A 26,028-nucleotide genomic window follows, 5' to 3' on the forward strand; every position below is an offset into this window, starting at 1 on the left:
AAGAGGATTGTCGCCTAGGTTGACAAGGGAGCGAGTCTCCCGTTACACATACAACTAGCTTTCCTCTCAAGCCCCAGAGCCTCGCCTAGCTAACTATTTCCGACTTGCGTCTTCTTCCTCGCGCTCGCTTTTCCTATCAAAGGCCCTCAACTTGCAGCATCGGCTCACTGTGGCACTTGTTGCTTGTGGCGACAAGCATCGAGTGGGCGGCACTGCGAGAGGCGCACACGCTTCCGACGGACGGAAACGCGCTCCTGGTAAGCCTGAGGCTGCTGCGGACCAGCGGACCCACCTGTTTCACGCACTCAAAGGCAGCTGAGGAAGTTACATTGAAGCAATGGTGACGCACGCTAGTTGGATTAGGCGTGCTGGGTCCCTCGATGGATGATCTCGGCTGTGCGCACTCCCTGCTCTCGCTGGTCCTGGCGCGAGGAGCCGCTTCACCAGTCACATTGTGCATTGCTGTAAGACTTTGGACCAGTGACACCGCCCCTGGCGAGCTGAGGCGGCACATCGCTAAGCTGCAACCTTTCCCCGTTGTGCTCGCCCAGGCTCTCCCGTGCTGTTTGCGGCGGCAAGGGCAGCCTAGCGGTATGGTGAGTGAAACAATCATAGGGGTACTCAGTGGTGGTGATTGGGAGGTCAGTGGTGAGGTCTGCATAGCTGTTCGCTCGGGCCCTGCAACAACGACCTGCAACTGACATGTCTGGAACACTTGCAGTGGAAGCTCGTTTGTGGGGCCGTTGCCGTCTTTTGACATATGGTGTAAGTAGCCCTCATCTGCCTGTGTGTGCAGGATTGCGACCTGCTGTCTGAGCTGCAGCAGCACACTTTGCGAGCGAGGCTGCTGAAGGCCAAGGAGCGGCACATAGGCCACAGCAGCAACATGCAGGTGCGTGCATTCAGGACCGAGAGGGAAGGGTTGCGATAGCTAGGGTGCGGGTCGATGTTCCAAACTCGCTCCATCTAGCGCATGCGCCTGCTGCTCGCTCCTCGCTCGCCCGCCCCTCGACGCTTTTTGACCCCGCCCCGCCCCGCCCCGCCCCGCCCCGCCCCGCCCCGCCCCGCCCCGCCCCGCCCCGCCCCGCCCCGCCCCGCCCCGCCCGCGCCCTCCAACAGGACTACAACAACCAGAAGTCCAGCGCCCGCGGTCTCCTGTCCAAGGGCGGCGAGCACAAGGCCGCGGCCAAACCCAAATCGACCGGCGGTTTCCGTGCCAAGCTTCTGGCGGCCAAGCGCCGTGCCGCCTTTGGCGGTGGCGCCTCGACCACGGCTATGGCTGGCCATGTGCCCGCGCCCTCTCCTAGCAGCGGCGGCAGCGGGTCTGACGCGGCCCCCGGCAGCGGTGGGGTCTCCAACGGCTCATCGCGCCAGCAGGCGCCCTCGGCCAACGCCAACACCGACACCAACACCAACACCGGCAGCAACAAGACTGGTGGCACGAACACGACCGCCTCGGTGAAGACCGGCTTCCCGTTCCTCTGCCGTCGCCCATCCGCCTCCTCCACCAGCAGCAGGCCCGCGCTGCCTGCTGCCTGCCGCAACACAACCCACCCCCTGCGTGCCCGGTGCCAAGCCTGCTGCACCCCAGCAGTCCAACGCCGCCGCTGCCACCACCGTCGCTGTTGCTCCTGCGACTGCTGGCTCAATATCAGGAGCCCGCCGCATGGAGGGCCGCTGCCGCCCCTACCGGCCGCCCATGCGGGTGCAGGGCGACGAGGGCGGCAAGGCGGCCACCGCTGGCACTGGCCCTGCTGGCAGCAGCAGCAGTGGCTCGGGCCTGATGCTCCGCAGCTTGGTAGGGTGCCTGCTGCCCCACCTCGCCACTGCCGCCATCGAGAAGGCAGCGCACGTCGCGGCCGCCGTCGCCCCCCGGGTGATGGCACCCGTCGCCGCCGCCGCCGCCGCCGTGCACTACCGCCGGATGGAGGCACCCGTCGCCGCTGCCGCCGCCGTGCCCTGCCGGATGGTGGCACCCGTCGCCGGCGCGGTGGCGCCCAAGCTCGTGGCCTTCCGGCCTCCGCCGCCGCCCATCATGCCAGTGCACCAGCACCAGCACCAGGACCAGCACCAGCAGGCGGGGCCGCGGTACGTGGCGCGGCCGGCGGTGCAACCGATGATGGGGCCGCCTGTGGTTCAGGCTACCGCTGGCGCCGCGGCCGTGGCGGCGCCGCGGCTGCTCGTGGGGGCTCCGGTCAAGCTCCTGATGGCACCTCAGGTGCTTCAGCAGCAGCAGCACATCCAGCAGCTGGCCAACCGCGTGGCTTGCGTGCCGTACCCGCACCCGCACCCGGCGGTGCAGCCGCAGCCGGTCCTGGTGCACGGCGGCGGCATGCCGGCTGCGCGCCAGCCGCACCAGCAGCAAGACCAAAGCCTGCAGATGCGGCTGGAGCAGCGGCTGCAGCAGGCGAAGCAGATGTGGCAAGCGACGAAGAAGAGGGTGCAGGAGGCGAAGGCCCGGCGGAAGCAGCGGATCCAGGAGGCTATTCAGGAGGAGGAGGACATTGTTGTGGCCAACGTGCGCGAGCTCATGCAGCGCGTCACCAGCGGCGCCCCCAAGGTGGGTGGGTGGGTTGTACGTTGTGGGTTTAGTGCGTGCGTGGGTGGGTAGCTTCGCGGTGGTTTTGAACACGCACGTGAGCGAGATAGACGCGGGGTATCATACCTGAAGGCGTGTTTAGGAAGTTCATAGGGCTGCGGAGTGTGTGCGTGTGTACGCTAACCCAGACCTGCATCCTGCGAGCAAGCTGCGATGCGCACGCCTGCCGTACATGCATACACAATTCCCCGGCACGCACGCCCTAGCTGTTCACACCCCACCTGCCACCTGCTGCTGATGCATGCCCCCCCCCCCGCCCCGCCACGCCACGCAGCCCTTCGAGCTCATCCGCCTCAAGCGGCACCTGGGCCAGGGTGCCTTCGGCTGCGTCGACTGCTGGGAGGTCACAGAGCGCCAGTCCGCCACCGCCTCCTCCGCGGCCTCCTCCTCTGGCCTGGCGGCGGCGGCGGCCTCCGGCACCGCCACTGCCACCAGCAGCAGCCGCACCTTTGAGGCGGCGGTGAAGACCTGCGCTCTGGACCTGGAGGGCCTGGCAGCGGGCGGCGAAACGCCGCATACGGTGGAGATGCATGCCAAGGAGGCGGCGGCGGTGCTGGCGGTTCAGGCGCTGGACTCGCGGCACCTGGTCAAGGTGCTGGGGGCCTACGTCGACGTGCTGACACCCGGGGAGGACGTGCCGCCCCGCGGCTGCGGCATCGCCAACCTGCGCGTCGGGCGCATCGTGATGGAGGTGGCGCGGGAGTCGCTGACTGACGTGGTGGTGAGTGGGTGCGGTGAGGTGCGGTGTGGTGTGGTGGGTGCATTAATTATTGGTGCAGCGGATGGAAACAGATTCGAGGCAACTAGCGCAATCAGAAGAGAGAGAGGGTAGGGAGCGGGCGGGGGGGACGGGGTTGATAGGTCGTGCGGCCATCAAGCAATCCGCCTTCCTCTCGTGCTTCTTCTGCCTGTATCAATTAGTACCTGACCCGTGCCTTAAGACGTACCGTTCTGCGCCTTACCTGCCGCTGCCGCCCTTCCCGCACCTGCAGACGGGCCACCGCGTGCTCGCGCACTGCGCCGCGGGCGGCGCCGCCGCCGCCTTTGACGCCGACTCGGAGGACACGTCCGGCTACCGGCTGCCCGAGACCGCGGTGCGCGTGGTGCTGGCCTCGGTGCTGCTGGGCCTGCGCGACCTGCACGGCCGCGCGCGGCTGGCGCACCGGGACCTGAAGCTGGACAACCTTCTGGTTGGCACGGACCGTCTGATTAAGATCACCGACTTCGGCCTGGTCACGCCGCTTGACAGCCAGGGCCGCCTGGTCTCGGAGGTCGGGGGGCGGCGGGGCACGAAGGGCTACCAGGCCCCTGAGACGTTGGCGCGCCGCACCTTCGCGGCCAACGAGCGCGAACTGCCCAGCTGGCCAGCCGCCAAGAGCGATGTATTCGCGGTGGGCGTGATCGGCGCGGCGCTGGTGTGCGGCACCGAGTCGGGGCCGGAGATGGAGGCCTTCCGGGCCAGTGGCGAGCTGCCGCCGCACCGGCACGCCTCGCCAGCGCTGCGGCAGCTGCTCAAGGGCATGGCGGCGGCGGACCCGGCGCGGCGGCTGGGGGTGGAGGAGGCACTGGCGCACCCCGCGCTACGCAGGGCGCTGAGCAGCGAGCGGGCGCGGCGCTTCATCTGGTGATGGCGGCAAGGCCAGATCGCTCGGGCATGAGGCGGGCTATAGGCAGGCAGTGCGTTAGTGATGAGCGGCGGCTGTCAAATGAATAAAAGAGTGCGTACGTGTGTGTCAGAGCTTACTTGCTTGAGGGCTGGGTATTCATAAGTATAAAGACACAGCGTGCGCAGTGTTGAGGACCGTATGGAGGTTCATACTATAACACATAGATTGGCGGCCTGAGGGAAAATTGATTGGCCTCAGGATAGAACCCTTAGCACGCAAGCCGTGGATGGCAGCGTGCATAGTTGCGGCTGCTAATCCTTGCTGCTTCCCCTTGATTGATTGATGATAGGCCTAGACACTAGAACGCCGCGCGTGCTGCTGTCTTGCCGCACTTGGCAGATACGCATGGATAGGCCGTGGCCTAATGGCTCCTTATGCTTGTTCCGAAACGGAAGGGTACCATCTGCTTGTGCTTGCGTGTGCATTGTCGGTACTTTGGGCAACGGACTGAGGCCGGACTACCTTGAGCCGTATTTTGACTCATCCGTGTTGATCTTTTTCCGTCCTGTCCGCGTGATTGCTGACATGCATGGACCCCCCGCAGTTTGAGTACAGGTCTCGCGTAGAGCTTGACATGTCGTGTGTGACCGTTTTGCGATCCACGTGTTCCGTCAGGCCTATACGGTCCATGCTTGCGAGCTGTGTATAGCCAGGATTGTGCGAGCCTCTGAAGAGCCGTAAGCTGCTGGTCTTTTCCTAGGCGCGCAGCGGAGTGCACTGACGTGCGCAAGGTAACCCGCCTTGTAGTGCAAAGGGACACTCGACAAATAAATGGTTGTGCACGCCTGTGATGAAGAGCCGCAAGCTGCTGGTCGTCTCCTAGGCGCGCAGCGGTAGGTGCGCACTGACCGCTCAGAGCGCTGACTCCTGGAACATATACAGCAGGTTCGTGCACATGGTACGGTAACCCGCCTTGTAGTGCAAAGGGACACTCCACACAACCAAGCGTGTGAGCTTGGGTGCTAGGCATTGACATGCCTTACAGGGAGATAAGTATGACACGCGAGCTTGATTGAGCCGCCCTTCGAATTGTAATAAGTGTTTGCTGTTGTTATGGGCCCACCTACCCTCGTCTGCCCCGACTCGCTCAAACTCGTGCCAGCCAGCCCTGATTACACCCACGTGCTCACGCGCGCATGCATGCATTGCTCGTCCCCCTAGTACGGTACACACTGCAGCCCCGTTGCAATGGCATCTCCCGCGTCCAGAAACGCCAGCCACTAGCTAGCGCCTATTGCGTGTGAATAACGTGGGTGCACGGAGGCTGCGCCGCACCCGAGGCTGCTATGCTCAAGCAATGCGTGCACGGGCGGATCGTAAGTATCAACCGATCGGTCTGGAATGCGCCAACAGCCCTGCGGGTCCCAGTACAGCCGCGGAACGTGCGCCAGCGCTGGATCCAGAATGGGGTGCTGCTGCTGCTACTGCTGCTGCTGGTGCGCGTGGGGCACTGCCGCCTGCTGTCCGCCGGTCCCTTACTGCCCGCTGGGGGCCCGCTAGCTACTGCCCCGGAGCGGATGGCAGTGGTGCTGTAGGTGCTGCTGCCTGATGCGCACTGCTGCACCAATAAACTGACGCGGACTCATCTGAGTGTTCTTACATCGCTCGTTGCCCCGCCTCAATTCCGGTGACCCGCTGTCACCCCCACAACAACAAGAACGCCGACATGTGTCTGCAGCAGCCAGAGCTGGCCAGATGAGTGCCTTCATGCGCCTCACGCGCGCCTTGATTGCTAGCCTCCACTCACTCGCCAACAAAACGCGAAGCCACTAGCGACCCCATTGAGATATGTTGGCCTGCAATTTGCCCCTGCGTCCCACTGCTACAGCTTTGCCCTGCCTCTGAAGCTTGCAGGCACCTTCCCCAACTCTGCGGGCTACCTTCTACGCCCCCGCGTATCACGCCAAGTCCCCAATCCCAATCGCCATCCCTGAAATCGGTCTCTCGTCATGCAACGCTGTGCAACCTCCCCCCCTCGTCCTTCACATTCCTCCCTAACACATCACGCCCACGCTGATCCAGCCCCTTACTCTTCTACTGCTCCAGCGGCAGCGTCACGCGGTGCCAGGCGTTGTTGACCACCCCCCGCAGGTTCCAGATCCCCGCCACGCTGTCGGGCTGGTTATTGTACGAGCTGTCAACCGCCTTAACCACCAGCGTCACTGACGAGTCGGATCCGGCGGCGGGCAGCGGTAGCGTGGCCTGCGGGGAGCATGCGGAGGAGGATGGATGTCCTTGATGAACGCGTTTCTTTCGTAGGCTTGGAATTGTGATGGCGAATTGAGGTGGGGAGTAGCGGGCGGCTAGCGGGGATATAGGCACGTAATTGAAGCCGTGTTCACGTCCACAACCACCATAAACCCTGCTTTCGTTGAGCTTATTGCACAGACAGGGGCCAGAAAGCACAAAATAACAGCACGAGCACGAACACGAAGCACCAAATAACACAATTGAAAGCCACACGCTGACGCCAAGGACACGCACCGACCGACACAAAAACGCAAGGCATGCGCGGCCCTCACCTCCCACAGCGTCCAGGCCCAAGCGCCCGTGTAGGAGCCCTGCGCCGGTGCGCCGGGCGGCGGCGGCAGCAGGCGGGCCGCGGACCAGGTCTTGCCGCCGTCCGACGACACGTCCACACGCACAATGCCTCGCCCGCCGCCGCTCCAGGCATAGCCACGCAGCGTGACCTGCGGAGCAGCCCGGCCAAGCGGCGTGACGGTGAGGGCACAACGTTGCCGGCCAGAGTCTTTTGCGAACGTTTAAGCACTTCGCAACTCATTGAAGTACAGCGTTTTGCAACAGCACCGGTAGACAGGGAACATGAGCCCACGTGCCGATGCTTAGAGAAGGACAACATCCCAGCACGTCTCTCGCGCCCACCAGCCCGGGGCAGCCAAATCACATTGTACCCCTGCTTGCGTAAACACCTGCCAACCCCTTGATCCTCTGCGACCGCCCGCGCGCCCGCCCGCCCGCCCGCACACGCACATGCACACGCACACGCACATGCACACGCACACGCACACGAACTCGCTCGTCCGAGCTTCCATTTCATTATAAATGCACACGCACCTCGCCGTCTGCGGCGCTGAGCACAGTGCCGGGCGCGGGCTCACAGATGGCGCTGGTGACGGGCGGCTCCTGCGTGTGCGGCGCATGTGAGTGGTGTGTGTGGGTGTGGATGGTCCGGTGGATGGTGGTTGTTGGTTGGGTGCGTGTGTTTGTGTAATTGCGTGTAGATTGGACCGCGTGCGCGGCGGCGGCGCCCAATGCGGCATCCTCACCTACTATACGTCTGACCACCAAAGTCGCCACACCGCGTCGCATACATGGCTCCGCGTGTTGGTGCTCCCGCACATCCGTACGCGCCCCCCTCCTTCCCCGCGGGCTTCCTAGTGGTGATGGGACTTACTGGGCTCGGGCATATACGGTACACCCCCGTAGTAATTTAATCACTCTGTCGCCTTGAACAGCTCCCACCCCTGCCCTTGCCCACCTGTATGGCTGGCGCGCTGCCCCAGTCCACGCTGTCCCAGTCCACGGAGGGGCAGAAGGCCTTGTAGTCGCGCTGCTGCCAGTGGCTGGAGCTCTCGGAGGGAGAGGCCACGATGCGGCCTGGAGCGGGGGGGGGCAGAGGTTGGGGGAGGGAGGGAGGGGGCGGGAGGGAGGAGGTTGGAGGAAGAGGGGGGTTGAGCGGAGCGGAGGGTTGGGGTGACGTGGGAGGATGGATGGCGGAGGCAGGAAGGGGCTGGAAGTCATTTCGTGCAACCATCCACTCCACCCCAGTCTCTCCCCTCGTCCCTCCCCCGCTCCGCCCCGCATGTTTGGCTTGGTTTGGTTTAGTTTGGGCTGGTACTTACACCCCCTCCTCGTCCCCTGCCCCCGCACCCCCACCCCCACCCCCACCTCCACCCCCACCCCCACCGCCCACCCGCCCACGCACGCACCCACGCACCCAGCCACTTGACGCTGCGCGCGCCCGTCACGCCCGGCACCACCACCCGCAGTGGGGCGCCGTGGTCGACATTGAGCGGCGCGCCGTTCATCTCGTACGCCAGCAGCACGTCGCACTCGGGGGACAGGGCGCGGGACAGGGGGATGGAGGCGCCGTACACCTGTGAGTGCGTGTGCGTGTGTGTGCGTGTGTGTCAGCGGGCAGGCGTGTGTAAGGTGTGTGTATGTGTGTGTGTTAAAGAGCACAAGGAAAACATTACGCGTATGTGTGTGTGTGTGTGGGGGGGTTTACATTCATGATTAATTAAGAAGTGAAGTCGTAGGCAGGTACAGTTCATGGCAGGGGGTCATGGATGGGTGCAGCAGGCTGGGTGGGGAGACGAGATGTGTGTGTAACACGCACCCATGCCTGACGCTGTACCCGCTGTCCCCTGTTCCCGATGCTCTGACCCTGTTCCAATTGCCTCTGACCTCGCAACCTCCCTGCATGTGCGCTTATACCACTCCGTCCTCCATGAACGCCTAACCCCCGCTCCCGCCCCCACGTCCATTACTCATCATGAACGTAACCCCCGCTCTTACGTCTCCGGTGGCTGGGTCTTTGTCCAGTCCCTCAAAGTGGATGTGGCGCACCGCGGGGTCGTCCTCGCTCAGGCCCGCAGCCTGAAGGGGGGGGGGGTGCAAGGATTGGTACGGTACCGAGACATGCAGCGAAGTAGACAGAGGGGGCAGGGGCAGCCGTTCATGCGAACGGTTTGTGTGAAACATGGAACTGGAGGGGGAGGTTGGCATGCATGTGAAGAACGGGGCGACAAACCAACCACAGGTTAGAGGTGCTGATGGGGTTGGGCGGGAGATGGGGGCGTGTGGGTTGTGTGGGTGTGTTTTGGGGTGCGGGTGCGGGAGGTGCAGGAGTTGGGGGTAGCTGGGTGAGGTGCTGGCGGGGGTGGGTCCTGCCGCCACCAGGCACACCTCCCTCCCCACTACTTACTTGATCCCCCACCATTCGCCTCCCCCGCCTTGCTTACTAGGAAACCCTACCCCACGCCGCCTCATCCCACGCCGCCCCACCCCACCCCACCTCAACCCCACGCCACCCATCCCGCCCCACGCCACGCACCCCACGCACCCACGCCACCCCACCCCACGCCGCACCTTGAGCACGTCCCGCAGCCGCACGCCGCCCCACACCGCCGTGCCTGCACCCGGGGCCGGAGGCAAGTGGCGTCAGCGATTAAGACTAACACCGGAAGGCCCCTCAGGCTGAAGTCACAATCCCCGGCGGCTAGCTGCCTGCCCGCCTGACTGGCTGACTGGCTGACTGATCGGCCAAGAGCCGCAACCTCCGCGAAAGTGAGCTCTGCCACCTCGCACATACCGGTACGTTTTCCTCTCCGCCCCCAAGCCCAACCTGCTACTCGCTTTCCTCGGACACTTTCCAGCCGCTTCCTCCACGTCCGCCCCTCTGCCCGCCTTCCATTCGGCATCTGCCGCCCCTCTCTCCCCATCATCCGCCCCCCTTCCCCCGCGCCGCAGCCCTCTCCCCCTCCTCAGCCATCCACTCTCCCTTTCAATGACCGGCTGTTGGGCCCCGCCTCCCTCCTCCGCCCTCCACCCTCCTCCTCCCCTCTCCTCCTCCTCCCCACTCCTCCTCCCCTCGCCCCCTCCCCCCCGCCCCACCTCACCAATGGCACCCTGGTCCCACTCCAGCCCCTTCACCGGCTTGACCTGCGACATCTCATTGCGCCGGTTGCCTGGAGGGAGGGAGAAGGGAGCGAGGGGATCAGGAGGGAGCAGGGAGAGGAGGGAGAACAATGAGAGGTAGGGAGATGTGTGTGAGCAGTGGGTGCAGCCGCAAGCTTGCGCTGGGAGGGGGGAGCGGGAGAGAGGGAGAGAGGGAGAGGGAGGCAGGAGGATTAGGGCCAAAGGGTGTAACAGCAGGCAACGGGTCCGGGAGCGTTGGAGGTGTGGTGGGGTTGGTGCGTGCCTGCGCTGCGTGAGGAGCCGTCGTGAGCACATGTGCCCAGCGGCTGACGGCAACAGCAGCACCAACCCGCCCAGCCTCAACAACAACCCGCACCAACCACGGTACGGCAGTCTCCACCCGCTGCCTCACACCCGTGCCCGGCTGCCCCCTGCCTCCCTTCCGCCCTCCCCACCGCCACCGCCACTGCCATGCCCCCTGTGCTCCGCTAGTTTAGCATGGTTTTGTTTCGTTTTGGCTGGTCCTCACAGCCCCGCCACCCCGCTCCCCACCCCGATCCCCACCCGAGCACTGGATGGTGGCTGTGACGTGGTGCTTGCGGAAGCGCGACTGCAGCTCCGACAGCGACAGCTCCAGAGACCGAGCGCCCTCGCCCGTCACCTGTGCACCACCACCAGCAGCAGCAGCGGCAGCAGCAGCAACGGCAGCAGCAGCAGCAGCGGCGGCGGGGGCAGGGGGCGGCAGGTGGGTCATGCGGTTCTGCGGGACCCGCTGCTAGGGTCAGCACCCTGCATGGGTCTGCCCGGTCCCGCCCCACGCGCGGGAGCCAACGCCACGCCACGCGACGCCACGCCAGCCCATTTAACTCCAGCCCCCGCATCCCCTCACCTCACCCCACCCACCCGCCTCTCCCCCCAAACACACACACGTCCCCCCCCCCCGCACCCCCACCTGCAGGCGGTAGTGCTCGGTGTCGACTGCGGGCACTGGCAGGTGGTTGCGCACGAAGAAGACGTCGGTGGGCGTGACGGGGCTGGCGGCAAGCAGGGAGCCCGGGGTCTCGCCTGGAGGGGTGAGGGTGTGGGTGAGGGTGTGGTGAGGCGAGGAGGGAGGTGTGTAGACAAGGCCGAGGGAGGGGAGCGGCGGTGAGATGGCGAGGCCGGCGTTGGCAGGGTTGATGTGCAGAGATAGCGGCGGGAACACGCCGTGTGTCTCACACACCGCCATTCAGGTGCACATGCCGTCCGCCGTCCCAGCCAACACGTCCTTAGGTGCGAAAGAGGGACACACACACACATACACACACACACATGTGTGTGTCGCACAGTCTGCGTGTCCCCTATCTCGTGTTTCTAACGCATGTGGCCGCTCACGCTGCCTCCACCCACACACACACACACACACACCGTTGAAGGGCTTCTGTGTGCGCGGGATGAGCACGGGGTGACGGGCCGGGTCGCCTGCGTACGGGTCCTTCAACGCGGCCGAGGCAGCGGCGGCGGCGGCGGCGCCACCTGTGGATTGGGGAAGAGTGGGGTTACAATCATGACTGATTAGGAAGTGAAGGGCGAAGTCAGGGTGGCGGAAGGCAGGGAAGCGCAGGGGGACTTGTTTACACTGTGTTGCGTGCTATGCGTGAGCGCGATGTTATCTGCGCGTGTGGCGCCTTGTAGTACCATGTGGCATCGCTTGGAGCGGTGTGGCCCAGTGTGCTGCCCTCTGAACACTGAGCACACACCTGGACTCTCCGCCGGGACTGCCCCAGCCCCTGAACCCACACGCTCGGAGGCGCCCAACCCAACCCCCTGGTACCGTTTTTCCAAACATCCTTGCAACCCTCCGCGGCCTCCCCCCCCACACAAACACACCGCTCCCACGCCCCACAGCAGCTGCGCTCACCCTCCAGGGTGCCAATGCGGTACGGCTCCAGGATGGCAAACACCTCCGGCTGCACGGGGCGGTTACAGTCATGTTCAGTTAGAGAAGTGGAAGCAAGGCCGTAGGCAATCATGGAGGAGCAGCACGGGGGGGATGGACATCAACGCAGGCAACAACAATGGACGGGGTCGGGATACGAATGAGGTGCTGCAGGAACAGGTAACGGGCGGGTCAGGCAGCGCACACCCCGTGCCGAGCCTTCGTGCTGCACCTGCGCTGCACCCGCCCTTCACCCGCCCTTCTTCCCGTCTGCCAACCAAGCGCCCAGCGCCATCCAGCCATCCAATCCACACAGGCCGGCCCACACAGCCCCAGCCGCCCATCCACCCTGTACCCACCCAACCCCCCCCCCCCCACACACACACACACACCACGCCCAACAACGGCTTGGCCCCGCCCACCCCACTTGGTCTGCAGTCTTTGGTGCATCCTGTGCCGCTTTCCCAACCATATTTGCCACAACCCACTGGGCTCGGTTCCGTTTGGACTGGTATCTACACCCCCCCCCCACACACACACACACACACGCACACACACACACACACGCACACACGCCCACCTTCTTGTGCTGCTGGTACAGCCCCCAGAACGGCTCCACACTGCCGCCCGCAGCCAGCATGATTTTGGCGGCTCCTGGGGTGTGGGGGGGGGGGTGTTGAGGGGGTGGTGCGGGGGTGGTGCGGTGAGGGCTGGGCAGCGGTGGGGGTTCCATGTATGATTGACTATGACGACATGGTGTTGAAAGGTCGTTGACAGATCGTTGACAGGTCGTTGCATCAGATCAGCGCTAGGGGCGGGGATGCAGACGGTGGGGGCATCAGCGTTGCTGGCGTACTGGTGTGGTGGCAGTAAGTACTCATTACGTTTCAGCTGTGCACAGCGGTGCGACGTGTGCGGGCAAGCACACACGCAATCACGCGCGCGGTTGGCCCCTGCCACGCCCCTGCCTGGCTGCAAGTCGCCGAGCCCCATTGCGATAGCTGCCCGTGGGCCAGCATGACGGTGCGTTTGGCTCACCTCCCGGGTGCATCTCGATGAACTGCGTCCAGGTAAGGCGCCAAGAGAGAAGGCATGTAAGAATAAGTCATCACTGTCCATGCGTGATTGTCTGATGAGAAGCCAGGGGTTATCGCACGGTTGCGAGCGAGCGCACCGCCCTCACGTGCGTGTCAGTGTGTCCCCACCGGTACATCCGTGCGGTACAAACCCTCCCCAATCCCCGTCACGCGTGCTCAAGCACTGGCCCCTCTGCGCCAATCCCTCCTCAAGCCCCCCACCTCCACAGCAATCCCCCATGGTCCAAGCGCCCGTCCTCCTGGTCGATGGCGATGCGGTCAATGACGCCCTTGCACCCACCTCAGTAATGTCGTAGACACCCTCCTTGTAGGTGACCCACACCCTGTCCTTGGGCGTCTTGTGCTTCGCCACCTCCTCGCGCGTGTAGATGGGCCGCCCCTTCTCATCCTTCGCCGGGCCCTTAGCTGCCGCCGGCTCCGAAGCTGCAGCGCCAGCGGGCTTCGCTGGGGCAGCAGCGGGCGATGGCTTGCTGCCGGGCAGGATGGCGAGCTCCTTCTTGGCCGAGGCCTGACCCGGCGTAAGCAGCGCCGATCCCAGCAGTGCAGCACCAGCTGCTAGAATTGAGGCAGGGACTGACCAGGACTCGCTGCGCGAGGAAGATGTTGCAGTCGCCTTCGTCGCGAGCGAGCGCTCCCCGATAATTCCGGCATGGGCAGTAGTTTCTAGGTTATTAAGCTGTTGCAGTTGCAGTGCAGAGGAAGCGGCCGGCAGCACCCAGGGCTGCCGAAGCCGTGTCAGCCTGTTTAGCTGCGGCATGTTGGCACTCTTTCCTGTCTAGGCTTGGACACACGTAGAAATAAACTTCAGGAAAGATAAGTAGTGCATGCTGGATCCTGAAGCTGTCCATCGAGGCCAGCAGGCCCGCGGCACGCACACGATGCCCCTGGCGTATCCCGTGGGCGTATCCCCCAGAGTAAGAATCAACGAGGAAGGTGCACCCCACTCCTGTCCCTAGCCTCTGGGTACATGCATGACAGTCGACAGCACCACACCTCGTCAAAGCAGCCCGTACACGGATGTCCCCTGGGCGGCACCCAGCCCAGGGGTACGCGCACGGCTGCACAGTGCGCCCGCAGCTGGCAGGGGCTGCTGCCGCTGATAGCGCACGCCGCCATAGCGTGGATGCCCGACATATCACCTGTTCATTGCGTTGCAGCCGGCTATGGGCAGCCTGGAGCCGCCCACACGCACCAAGCGCTCGGCTCGATGCCCACCGCCGCACACAGCGCACACGCAGCGCATCCTCAGTCGCGGCCCGGGCGCGGGAGTGGCTGAAGGGGGGCTGTGCCGCTTCAGACCTCGCTTAAGGACATGCAGGTCGCCTGGGGACGCGCGAGGGGGCGGACGGACAAGGCGTGTGCGGCGGCACGCAGGCTTCGTGTGGGGGGCCTTGAGGGCGTGTGGCTGGGGCGGTGGGGTATGGGCCGCTTCCGTGCCTTCTAGCCTGGGCGCTGTACGTGCCTGGATCGCAGTGGTAAGCCCCGGTAGAGGGCATTCTATAACGGCGCTCGGACCGCCAGGAATCGACACGGCCGGGCCACACGGTGGCCGTGTGTCCGGCCACCCTGCACGCCGAGGAGCCCACGGACGGGCCCAGCGCCCGCGCGGCCACCGCACAAATGCCCAGGCCTGCTTGTTCCTTATGTGTGTCCATGCAGGCGTGCTAGGAGCTCCCTGGCCGGGCACGGGGCGCATACGTGGCGCGTGGGTGGGCATGCCGACATGTTTGCCGGGTCCGCAATTCGTTAGGATTCGGGCTACCCCAACTTCAAGGTAGCTCGTTTGCGGTCATTTAGGCTTACCTATGTGCTAATAGGCATTTGAAGGAACCGACGCCAGGAAAGTGCCGACTTTTGGCCAGACCCTTAGTGGCCCGCGACCGGGCCGGCCGCGCAAGAATTGCAAACTCAACTCCTGAAGCATGGCCAAATGCAGCTCGCCCAGTGCGCCGTATGGCTTACCCGTGTAGCTGTATATTTGATTTATTGCCCCGTTCAACAGCACCACCGCCGACGTATGCCAGGTCGGGCCGTACCGCGGTGCCCTGGCCGTGCCGTGAGTGCACTTCCTGGGCCCGCCACGCCCCTCTTCTGCATCCCACTCCTGCCCCCAGCCCTCCAAGCGCCTCTGGTACATGCATGACAGTCGACAGCACCACACCTCGTCAAAGCAGCCCGTACACGGATGTCCCCTGGGCGGCACCCAGCCCAGGGGTACGCGCACGGCTGCACAGTGCGCCCGCAGCTGGCAGGGGCTGCTGCCGCTGATAGCGCACGCCGCCATAGCGTGGATGCCCGACATATCACCTGTTCATTGCGTTGCAGCCGGCTATGGGCAGCCTGGAGCCGCCCACACGCACCAAGCGCTCGGCTCGATGCCCACCGCCGCACACAGCGCACACGCAGCGCATCCTCAGTCGCGGCCCGGGCGCGGGAGTGGCTGAAGGGGGGCTGTGCCGCTTCAGACCTCGCTTAAGGACATGCAGGTCGCCTGGGGACGCGCGAGGGGGCGGACGGACAAGGCATGTGCGGCGGCACGCAGGCTTCGTGTGGGGGGCCTTGAGGGCGTGTGGCTGGGGCGGTGGGGTATGGGCCGCTTCCGTGCCTTCTAGCCTGGGCGCTGTACGTGCCTGGATCGCAGTGGTAAGCCCCGGTAGAGGGCATTCTATAACGGCGCTCGGACCGCCAGGAATCGACACGGCCGGGCCACACGGTGGCCGTGTGTCCGGCCGCCCTGCACGCCGAGGAGCCCACGGACGGGCCCAGCGCCCGCGCGGCCGCCGCACAAATGCCCAGGCCTGCTTGTTCCTTATGTGTGTCCATGCAGGCGTGCTAGGAGCTCCCTGACCGGGCACGGGGCGCATACGTGGCGCGTGGGTGGGCATGCCGACATGTTTGCCGGGTCCGCAATTCGTTAGGATTCGGGCTACCCCAACTTCAAGGTAGCTCGTTTGCGGTCATTTAGGCTTACCTATGTGCTAATAGGCATTTGAAGGAACCGACGCCAGGAAAGTACCGACTTTTGGCCAGACCCTTAGTGGCCCGCGACCGGGCCGGCCGCGCAAGAATTGCAAACTCAACTCCTGAAGCATGGCCAAATGCAGCTCGCCCAGTGCGCCGTATGGCTTACCCGTGTAGCTGTATATTTGATTTATTGCCCCGTTCAACAGCACCACCGCCGACGTATGCCAGGTCGGGCCGTACCACGGTGCCCTGGCCGTGCCGTGAGTGCACTTCCTGGGCCCGCCACGCCCCTCTTCTGCATCCCACTCCTGCCCCCAGCCCTCCAAGCGCCTCTGGTACATGCATGACAGTCGACAGCACCACACCTCGTCAAAGCAGCCCGTACACGGATGTCCCCTGGGCGGCACCCAGCCCAGGGGTACGCGCACGGCTGCACAGTGCGCCCGCAGCTGGCAGGGGCTGCTGCCGCTGATAGCGCACGCCGCCATAGCGTGGATGCCCGACATATCACCTGTTCATTGCGTTGCAGCCGGCTATGGGCAGCCTGGAGCCGCCCACACGCACCAACCGCTCGGCTCGATGCCCACCGCCGCACACAGCGCACACGCAGCGCATCCTCAGTCGCGGCCCGGGCGCGGGAGTGGCTGAAGGGGGGCTGCGCCGCTTCAGACCTCGCTTAAGGACATGCAGGTCGCCTGGGGACGCGCGAGGGGGCGGACGGACAAGGCGTGTGCGGCGGCACGCAGGCTTCGTGTGGGGGGCCTTGAGGGCGTGTGGCTGGGGCGGTGGGGTATGGGCCGCTTCCGTGCCTTCTAGCCTGGGCGCTGTACGTGCCTGGATCGCAGTGGTAAGCCCCGGTAGAGGGCATTCTATAACGGCGCTCGGACCGCCAGGAATCGACACGGCCGGGCCACACGGTGGCCGTGTGTCCGGCCACCCTGCACGCCGAGGAGCCCACGGACGGGCCCAGCGCCCGCGCGGCCGCCGCACAAATGCCCAGGCCTGCTTGTTCCTTATGTGTGTCCATGCAGGCGTGCTAGGAGCTCCCTGACCGGGCACGGGGCGCATACGTGGCGCGTGGGTGGGCATGCCGACATGTTTGCCGGGTCCGCAATTCGTTAGGATTCGGGCTACCCCAACTTCAAGGTAGCTCGTTTGCGGTCATTTAGGCTTACCTATGTGCTAATAGGCATTTGAAGGAACCGACGCCAGGAAAGTGCCGACTTTTGGCCAGACCCTTAGTGGCCCGCGACCGGGCCGGCCGCGCAAGAATTGCAAACTCAACTCCTGAAGCATGGCCAAATGCAGCTCGCCCAGTGCGCCGTATGGCTTACCCGTGTAGCTGTATATTTGATTTATTGCCCCGTTCAACAGCACCACCGCCGACGTATGCCAGGTCGGGCCGTACCACGGTGCCCTGGCCGTGCCGTGAGTGCACTTCCTGGGCCCGCCACGCCCCTCTTCTGCATCCCACTCCTGCCCCCAGCCCTCCAAGCGCCTCTGGTACATGCATGACAGTCGACAGCACCACACCTCGTCAAAGCAGCCCGTACACGGATGTCCCCTGGGCGGCACCCAGCCCAGGGGTACGCGCACGGCTACACAGTGCGCCCGCAGCTGGCAGGGGCTGCTGCCGCTGATAGCGCACGCCGCCATAGCGTGGATGCCCGACATATCACCTGTTCATTGCGTTGCAGCCGGCTATGGGCAGCCTGGAGCCGCCCACACGCACCAACCGCTCGGCTCGACGCCCACCGCCGCACACAGCGCACACGCAGCGCATCCTCAGTCGCGGCCCGGGCGCGGGAGTGGCTGAAGGGGGGCTGCGCCGCTTCAGACCTCGCTTAAGGACATGCAGGTCGCCTGGGGACGCGCGAGGGGGCGGACGGACAAGGCGTGTGCGGCGGCACGCAGGCTTCGTGTGGGGGGCCTTGAGGGCGTGTGGCTGGGGCGGTGGGGTATGGGCCGCTTCCGTGCCTTCTAGCCTGGGCGCTGTACGTGCCTGGATCGCAGTGGTAAGCCCCGGTAGAGGGCATTCTATAACGGCGCTCGGACCGCCAGGAATCGACACGGCCGGGCCACACGGTGGCCGTGTGTCCGGCCACCCTGCACGCCGAGAAGCCCACGGACGGGCCCAGCGCCCGCGCGGCCGCCGCACAAATGCCCAGGCCTGCTTGTTCCTTATGTGTGTCCATGCAGGCGTGCTAGGAGCTCCCTGGCCGGGCACGGGGCGCATACGTGGCGCGTGGGTGGGCATGCCGACATGTTTGCCGGGTCCGCAATTCGTTAGGATTCGGGCTACCCCAACTTCAAGGTAGCTCGTTTGCGGTCATTTAGGCTTACCTATGTGCTAATAGGCATTTGAAGGAACCGACGCCAGGAAAGTGCCGACTTTTGGCCAGACCCTTAGTGGCCCGCGACCGGGCCGGCCGCGCAAGAATTGCAAACTCAACTCCTGAAGCATGGCCAAATGCAGCTCGCCCAGTGCGCCGTATGGCTTACCCGTGTAGCTGTATATTTGATTTATTGCACCGTTCAACAGCACCACCGCCGACGTATGCCAGGTCGGGCCGTACCACGGTGCCCTGGCCGTGCAGTGAGTGCACTTCCTGGGCCCGCCACGCCCCTCTTCTGCATCCCACTCCTGCCCCCAGCCCTCCAAGCGCCTCTGGTACATGCATGACAGTCGACAGCACCACACCTCGTCAAAGCAGCCCGTACACGGATGTCCCCTGGGCGGCACCCAGCCCAGGGGTACGCGCACGGCTACACAGTGCGCCCGCAGCTGGCAGGGGCTGCTGCCGCTGATAGCGCACGCCGCCATAGCGTGGATGCCCGACATATCACCTGTTCATTGCGTTGCAGCCGGCTATGGGCAGCCTGGAGCCGCCCACACGCACCAACCGCTCGGCTCGACGCCCACCGCCGCACACAGCGCACACGCAGCGCATCCTCAGTCGCGGCCCGGGCGCGGGAGTGGCTGCAGGGGGGCTGCGCCGCTTCAGACCTCGCTTAAGGACATGCAGGTCGCCTGGGGACGCGCGAGGGGGCGGACGGACAAGGCGTGTGCGGCGGCACGCAGGCTTCGTGTGGGGGGCCTTGAGGGCGTGTGGCTGGGGCGGTGGGGTATGGGCCGCTTCCGTGCCTTCTAGCCTGGGCGCTGTACGTGCCTGGATCGCAGTGGTAAGCCCCGGTAGAGGGCATTCTATAACGGCGCTCGGACCGCCAGGAATCGACACGGCCGGGCCACACGGTGGCCGTGTGTCCGGCCACCCTGCACGCCGAGGAGCCCACGGACGGGCCCAGCGCCCGCGCGGCCGCCGCACAAATGCCCAGGCCTGCTTGTTCCTTATGTGTGTCCATGCAGGCGTGCTAGGAGCTCCCTGACCGGGCACGGGGCGCATACGTGGCGCGTGGGTGGGCATGCCGACATGTTTGCCGGGTCCGCAGTTCGTTAGGATTCGGGCTACCCCAACTTCAAGGTAGCTCGTTTGCGGTCATTTAGGCTTACCTATGTGCTAATAGGCATTTGAAGGAACCGACGCCAGGAAAGTGCCGACTTTTGGCCAGACCCTTAGTGGCCCGCGACCGGGCCGGCCGCGCAAGAATTGCAAACTCAACTCCTGAAGCATGGCCAAATGCAGCTCGCCCAGTGCGCCGTATGGTCTACCCGTGTAGCTGTATATTTGATTTATTGCACCGTTCAACAGCACCACCGCCGACGTCTGCCAGGTCGGGCCGTACCACGCTGCCCTGGCCGTGCCCTGAGTGCACTTCCTGGGCCCGCCACGCCCCTCTTCTGCATCCCGCTCCTGCCCCCAGCCCTCCAAGCACCTCTGGTACATGCATGACAGTCGCCAGCACCACACCTCGTCAAAGCAGTCCTCACACGGACGCCCCCTGGGCGGCACCCAGCCCAGGGGTACAAGCACGGCTACACACTTAGCCCTCACACTGCCGCGGCTGACAGCTGACCCCCCCTGTCCCAGGCTCCCTACCGTTACCGTGCCATCAGTGCTGGCTGTGGCTGATGCACCTCAGAATCCGTTCCACGGCAGTCCTTCTGGTACGAGCGCGCACCTTCCGCGGGCACATACCGATTGCCTGTTTGGTGGCAGGTAGGAGGTACCCACCCCCGGGCGCGCCCGCTAGCGGCGGCTTTGTCATTGCATATCACAACGACACAACCCGCAGATGGCCGTGCGTCCCGGCACACGCACAGTAGACTCCCTGCAACGCTACAACACCTGCTTTATGGCCGTGCGTCCAACGGCACGGGCTCAGAGCCCCCGAGTGTCCAGCTGCACCACATTGCGGCCACCCAGTCGGTCACCGCGCGCCTCACCGTAGGCCATGCTGCGGGCCTAGCCTTACGTTTACTGGTCTTGGGGGGCTGGGCCCTTGAAGTAAAATGCATTGCCGTCGTGCAGAGATGCCATTTATATGTGCAAATATGCGCTGGGATGCGAATCGACAGAGCTTGGCAGTGATGTCTTGGCTAGCGAGCCACGGAGAGGGTCTGAGACTGTGGAGAGGGTGCCAGTACATAGCCTGGCATGATGGCCGTGTCTCGAGCCCGAGTATGAGGCAAACCTACAACAAACTGTCGATACGTGGTGCAGATATTGCTCGCAACCGGCGCCAGCAGGTCCCTCTTGTAAACAATGCAATGTGGTGTCATGGTGTGCACTTCTCAGAGGCACCCAAGGAGGAGCCTTTTGCCGGCAGCCATTGAGTGTGTGTGGCCGGTGTTTGGTGTTGTGGTTGTTTGCTGGCTGGTGCGGATGCCAGCTTTACCGCCCCGCTTATTAGCGTATGGCGTACGGACGGGGCATTAGGCACCCCAACGTGCCCAGCCTTGATAGTTACAAATCATGAGCACCGGTACATCCATGTCCGCTGATCGCGTCACCTCTAGCCTGTAACCAGACGGAACCAACCTGCACGGCCACCCCCAATCACACACACACACACACTCTCCATTCAATCACCTTTCTTCGGCTCAACCCCTTGCAAGCAACGTCACCTTAACAATCGGCACGTCACACACGTCACACACCCATGCTGTGCAGATCCTACACGGCACACGGCATCCCGTCAAGCTGCAGCACTACGTGCGCGGTACGGCGGGATAGTACCCCGCGCCGTACTGCCCCGCACTGACAGCCGGGTACGGCAGCCCTGCTGCTGCTCCCCACGCCGCCGCCGGCCCAGCCTCGCCTGGCGCCGCCGCTGGCGCGGCCGCGGCGTAGAAGGCCGCGGCGGAGGGCGTGTAGTCCACAACTGGAAGCGGCTGAGACTGCGGCTGCAACTGCGGCTGCGGCTGCGGGCGTGTGGCAGGGCCCGCCACGGGGTACGCGGGCACCGGCCCCGTCACAGCCACTCCTGTAGCCACACCACCTGCAGCCACACCGCCTGCAGCCACACCACCTGCAGCCACGCCTCCTGCAGCTGACTGCGGCGGACGCTGCTGCGGCGGAGGTTGCGTGAAGGACTGTTGCTGCGGCTGCTGCGAGGGGTGCTGGGGTTGCCCGTGGGGCTGCGGCTGCTGTTGCTGCTGCGGGTATGGCTGCTGCGGCGGGTACTGCTGCGGGCCACCGCTGAGTGCCGCAAGAGTGGAGGCAGCCGCGACCGGGGTCGACACTTGCTGGCGCTGCTGCTGCTGCTGCTGCTGCTGCTGCTGCTGCGGGTGGGGTTGCGGGTGCGGGTAGGTCTGGGCGCTGCTGGGCAGTGGGTGCAGGGGCGCCATCAGCACAGCCGGCGCACTCTGGCTGCTCGCAATGGGTCCAGTCGCCAGGTCGCCGCCGCCACCTCCTCCATGCCCGTTCCCACGACCACCCGCACCCCCCGCACCACCCGCACCATTGGGACCATTGGCGGTAGCCCCAGGCCCAGACGCGGCAGCACTGGCGCTGGCTGCACTGCCCAGCACGACCTGCTTGGCCGCCCCCTTGATAACCTTCTTCACCAGGGCTGTGGGTCGCAGCTTCATCACGTGCAGACCCGTCTCAGCCGCCGACTGAGCCACACAGAAGCCCGCACCCGTGGCCTGTGAGCGAATGTGCATGCAAGGCATTGGGTTAGGTGCAGGGTTTACTTCGTGGTTCGGGCGGTGTGCGGGAGAGATGAGTATAGGAGGGCATGGCCCGCGCGCAATTTGCATACCATAATCAGGGTCCACCACCACCCTTTCCAAGCAAATCTAAGCACACTGAAAACCCCTTTTGTGCCGCGCGGCCCTTCCCTTCCCTTCCCTGACCGCCCTTCCCTTCAAGCGAACTGCACCCGATCTGCCCCACTCTGGGGTCCGGGCCCCTCCTTTAGCCACCCGCCGCCCACCCGACCCGCCCATCCATCCCACACACACCCACCCCCCACACACACCGCCCCAAAGCACGCCTCTCACCTGCGCCGCCCCTGGGCCGTACTTGTGGTCGACCACGCGCGTGGTAGCGCTGTGCCCGTGCGCTAGCAGCACACGTGCCGCGTCCGCGAGGCCCTCATACACAGCCTCCACCGCCTCCACACCCGCCACACCCACCTTGCGCATATCCTGGGTGTGCGAGAGGGGTGGGTAAAACATTCATGGTGAGTCAAGAATTTAAGTTTCGGGGGCGTCCAGGCATCCGGCTGTTTAGAACAAGTTAGAAGTGGGTCGGTGGGTGCGTGTATTGTAAGTGTGCGTGTGCAAAAGCTCAAGGAAGGGAGCACGCAGGACTTGATGCCGCCGCGCACCAATCCTGTGACTGGTGCCACCCACCGTTCAACTCGCCCCACCTTCCGCTCCATCTCCCGCTCCATACACGAACGGCTACGCCTTAACCCAACTTTCGCCCACCTTGGCCCCACCTTCCACCCCACCTACGCACCCGCCCCACCTCCCGCCCCACCTAAGCGCCCGCCTGCCGCACGCCCACCGCACGGACCAACCCGCCCACCTGCACGGACGCCCCCGCCACGCGCCCATTGCTCAGCGAGCGTCCCACGCCTGTGCCGCTGATCTTCTGTGCCAGCGCGCCCGCAGCAGCCGCCGTCACACTCAGCACTCCGCCCACAGCCCTGTGTGCGTTTGTGGGTTGACGAGTGAGGCGGGCGGTGGGTGTCGTGCATGTGGGTGACACTAGTGGCGGTGTCCGCAGTGGCAGCGGCAGCAGTGACGTGTTGGGAAATCGCGCACACACCAGCTACCCGTGTTGCATCATCATACTTTTCTCAGCAGCTTCCAGGCACACCCCAGATCCCCCCATGGTTTTGGTTTAATTTGGGCTGGTATTTACCCCCCCCCCCCCACACACACACACACACACACGGCGCCTTCACCCGGCCCGCCTCGCACCACTCACTTGCCGCTGACCTCCGCCACCTGCGCCGCCACCGACTTGGCCTTGTCCAGCCGGGCCTGTGCGCGGGTGCGAGGGTCGGGGATTTACATCCACGCTCAGTAAGAAGAAGCGGAGTTGCATCTGGGCACATTGATATTGGGGGCGGGGCAAGCGGTTTGCTCCAGGCCCCAATGTGTGGGAGATGGTGAAAGTGACTGGCGCTGTGGCAGGAATGGCGTTTGCTGTTGGATTGCACATTTCGTACTGTAAGAGTGTGCACCGTGTGGCCATGTGTGTGTGGTGGTGAGATGACCGCCTTCCCCCCCCGGCCCCCAGCATCCCTCCCCCCGCCCGCATCGCCCCTAGGAATGTTAAAAACCAACCCACCATCCCACTAAAAAACGCCTCCGGGCCGGGCAACCCATCGCAAGCCTACACCTTACCAGCCCCACCTTCCCACCTTCCGCTTCCCCTCTCCACCTAGACATTCCCATTCTCCATATCCGCAATTTAGTTTTGATTGGCTGGTATCTACAACCCCCCGCCCCCCCCCGCGCCCACCTGCGCCTCTGGACTCAGGTCCTTCCGCTGCTCCGCCGGCGCCCACCGAGCCACTGCCGCGTCCGCGCCCCTGTGCATGGCCCCGCCCAGAGCCGCCGCCGCCGCCAGCATCCCCGCCGCCGCCAGCTGCCCGCCCCGCTGCAGCCCCGCAGCCAGCTGGTCAGCCCGCGTGTCGGTGCCGGCGGTGGCGTCGGTGGTGGGAGCGGTGGTGGCCGGCCCAGTTGCCTGTGCGTGGCAGGCGGGGACGACAAGGAAAGCGTGGGTTGACGGGAAGCGTCTGTTGAACTACGTCTACCGTGTCAGGGTTGGTCCCACCCACTGCGCGCTTTAATTAAGAACCCGCCGGGCACCCACTCACCTCGCGCGCCGGTACGCCCAGGGCTGCAGCTGCTTCTGACGGCACGTGTTGCTGCTGCTGCTGCTGCTGCTGCACCTGTTGCTGCTGGAGGTTCACGGCGTCGTGGTAGGCGCACGAAGACGCCAGCACAGCCTGCATGTGTGGTGCGCACAACGGTGCATGTGTGTTCGATAGCACTGCCGGTTTCCAGGTGCCATCCCACAGTCAGCCGAGGTGTGTGTGAAGCTACTGAAGTACGGTGGCCATCAAGTGGCCCTCGGCGGCCCTTGCTGGCACCAACATTAGAAGCGACTGCCCTACCACCCCACCCTCTACAACCCAGCCTTCCACCCTCCCAGCCCTCCCCACCACCCCACCCCCTGGTCCCCCTGGACCCCACGTCCCCACCTGCAACAGGTCCACCCCCTGAACCCCACGCCCCCACCTGCAACAGGTCCACGAGCTGGGCCCCACCACCCCACCCTCTGGGCCCCCTGGACCCCACGCCCCTACCTGCAACAGGTCCACCCCCTGGACCCCACGTCCCCACCTGCAACAGGTCCACCCCCTGGACCCCACGCCCCCACCTGCAACAGGTCCACCCCCTGGACCCCACGCCCCCACCTGCAACAGGTCCACCCCCTGGGCCCCCTGGGCCCCACGTCCCCACCTGCAACAGGTCCACCCCCTGGGCCCCACGCCCCCACCTGCAACAGGTCCACGAGCTGGGCGGCCGCATCCGGCGGCAGCGACAGACAGTAGTAGTGGCCCGACTGCTGCTGGGCCTGAAGCGGAGCGGGCAAGGGGAGCGAGTGGGCTGAGCAAGGGCTGCTGGGTGTTTTGTGGGGGGCAAGGCACGGGGCACTAACACACTACACTACACATGCTGGCACGGTGCCTGGGAGCGCCCCCGTGGACCCTTGCGTGGACCCTTGCGTGGACCCTTGCGTGGACCGCCCCCCCCCCCCCCCCCCGCACCCACTGAACTCCTAGCATAGGGTGGCGACCAGCATCCCGCACCCACATTTCATTGCAAGAACCGAGGGCGGTGGTAAGCATCCTACACCCGCACTACATGCAAGTAGCAGCTAGAAAACGCTGACTCACCTGGGAGATTGTGAAGCTGTAGGTGTGGTCGTCGTACCTCAGTGCAGCCACTTGGGGGCTCAGGGGCCAGGACACTTCGCCCACCTGGATGAAGCGTAATGTCGTGTGTTTGGAAAGCGGGGGGGGGGGGTAGGTAACCGCGCACGGGGGAGGCAGACGGCGTTTCGAGGCTGCATGCGGCACTTTCAGCAGATGGAATCAGTCCAAATACTTCAGCGCGAGACTGCTGCTGCAGCTTATCATTGCAGTGTTACAAGAGAGGACAACCCGAGCGTGCAAGCACGCAAGCTTATGCCTAACTACTCTCGCGCCCCAAAGCCACGCGTGCCCCGACCCACCCACCCACTCACCCGCGCCTCCAGACCCGGGTTCGTGCCAGACCCCGCCGCAGCCGCCGGGTAGCCAACACTCAGGTCTCCCACCCCCGCCACCACCACATCATCATCGCGAGGCGAGACCTGTCAGAGTTGACGGGGGGTTGAAGGGGGGCGGCGTGAGGGACGGGCAGCGAAAGTGGCCGAAGCAGGCCGAAGGCGTGCAGCGCCTGGCTTTGCGGTTGGTCTGTATATGAGCACTCGCACTGGCATCGCTGGCTGCATTCCGCGTTGTAACTCCCAGTAAATAACTGATACCGCGCGACAAGCAGGCAAACACGGGAACAATTTGTAAAACGCGCTGCAAACACGGGCCAGCGCTCCACACTCACGTTGTAAAGAGCGCATTTTGGTATACTTATAAGTGGCTCGCCTTGCCCAGTCATTTGCGATCCGGTGTGCGCGTGGACAGGTGTGGAGC

At 64.8% G+C, this 26,028-nt stretch overlaps 3 protein-coding genes across 4 annotated transcripts; 1 reads left to right on the forward strand and 2 right to left on the reverse strand.

The window, feature by feature from the left end:
• The first annotated feature begins 41 nt into the window (after nucleotides 1-41).
• Nucleotides 42-5,313, forward strand: CHLRE_04g217928v5 (uncharacterized protein). Its single transcript, XM_043061763.1, has 7 exons — nucleotides 42-257; nucleotides 552-596; nucleotides 797-892; nucleotides 1,120-1,458; nucleotides 1,577-2,560; nucleotides 2,874-3,320; nucleotides 3,592-5,313. The coding sequence occupies exons 2-7, from the start codon at nucleotides 594-596 to the stop codon at nucleotides 4,225-4,227; spliced, it is 2,505 nt and encodes an 834-aa protein (XP_042925019.1). The 5' UTR covers nucleotides 42-257; nucleotides 552-593; the 3' UTR covers nucleotides 4,228-5,313.
• A 537-nt stretch (nucleotides 5,314-5,850) lies between these two features.
• Nucleotides 5,851-13,741, reverse strand: CHLRE_04g217929v5 (uncharacterized protein). Its single transcript, XM_001701201.2, has 15 exons — nucleotides 13,223-13,741; nucleotides 12,884-12,905; nucleotides 12,426-12,499; nucleotides 11,828-11,876; nucleotides 11,335-11,442; nucleotides 10,880-10,992; nucleotides 10,492-10,588; nucleotides 9,909-9,977; nucleotides 9,379-9,422; nucleotides 8,806-8,886; nucleotides 8,225-8,384; nucleotides 7,766-7,884; nucleotides 7,342-7,410; nucleotides 6,789-6,956; nucleotides 5,851-6,468 (listed from the first exon to the last, which is right to left on the reverse strand). Exons 1-15 carry the CDS (start codon nucleotides 13,697-13,699, stop codon nucleotides 6,301-6,303), a joined length of 1,818 nt encoding a protein of 605 aa, XP_001701253.1. The 5' UTR covers nucleotides 13,700-13,741; the 3' UTR covers nucleotides 5,851-6,300.
• Nucleotides 13,742-19,475: 5,734 nt separating this feature from the next.
• CHLRE_04g217930v5 (uncharacterized protein) lies at nucleotides 19,476-26,021 on the reverse strand. Of its 2 annotated transcripts, XM_043061764.1 has the most exons (11): nucleotides 25,940-26,021; nucleotides 25,584-25,691; nucleotides 25,234-25,317; nucleotides 24,797-24,911; nucleotides 24,572-24,639; nucleotides 24,148-24,279; nucleotides 23,790-24,014; nucleotides 23,250-23,305; nucleotides 22,845-22,965; nucleotides 22,313-22,459; nucleotides 19,476-21,955 (listed from the first exon to the last, which is right to left on the reverse strand). In XM_043061764.1, exons 1-11 carry the CDS (start codon nucleotides 25,991-25,993, stop codon nucleotides 21,017-21,019), a joined length of 2,049 nt encoding a protein of 682 aa, XP_042925021.1. In that variant the 5' UTR covers nucleotides 25,994-26,021; the 3' UTR covers nucleotides 19,476-21,016. The 2 variants fall into 2 exon arrangements, with proteins under 2 accessions (XP_042925021.1, XP_042925020.1); XM_043061765.1 differs by lacking the exon at nucleotides 24,572-24,639 and having other exon boundaries at nucleotides 24,834-24,911.
• Between the last annotated feature and the right edge of the window lie 7 nt (nucleotides 26,022-26,028).

This window comes from Chlamydomonas reinhardtii, chromosome 4 (assembly GCF_000002595.2).
Source record: "Chlamydomonas reinhardtii strain CC-503 cw92 mt+ chromosome 4, whole genome shotgun sequence".
Lineage (NCBI taxonomy): Eukaryota > Viridiplantae > Chlorophyta > Chlorophyceae > Chlamydomonadales > Chlamydomonadaceae > Chlamydomonas > Chlamydomonas reinhardtii.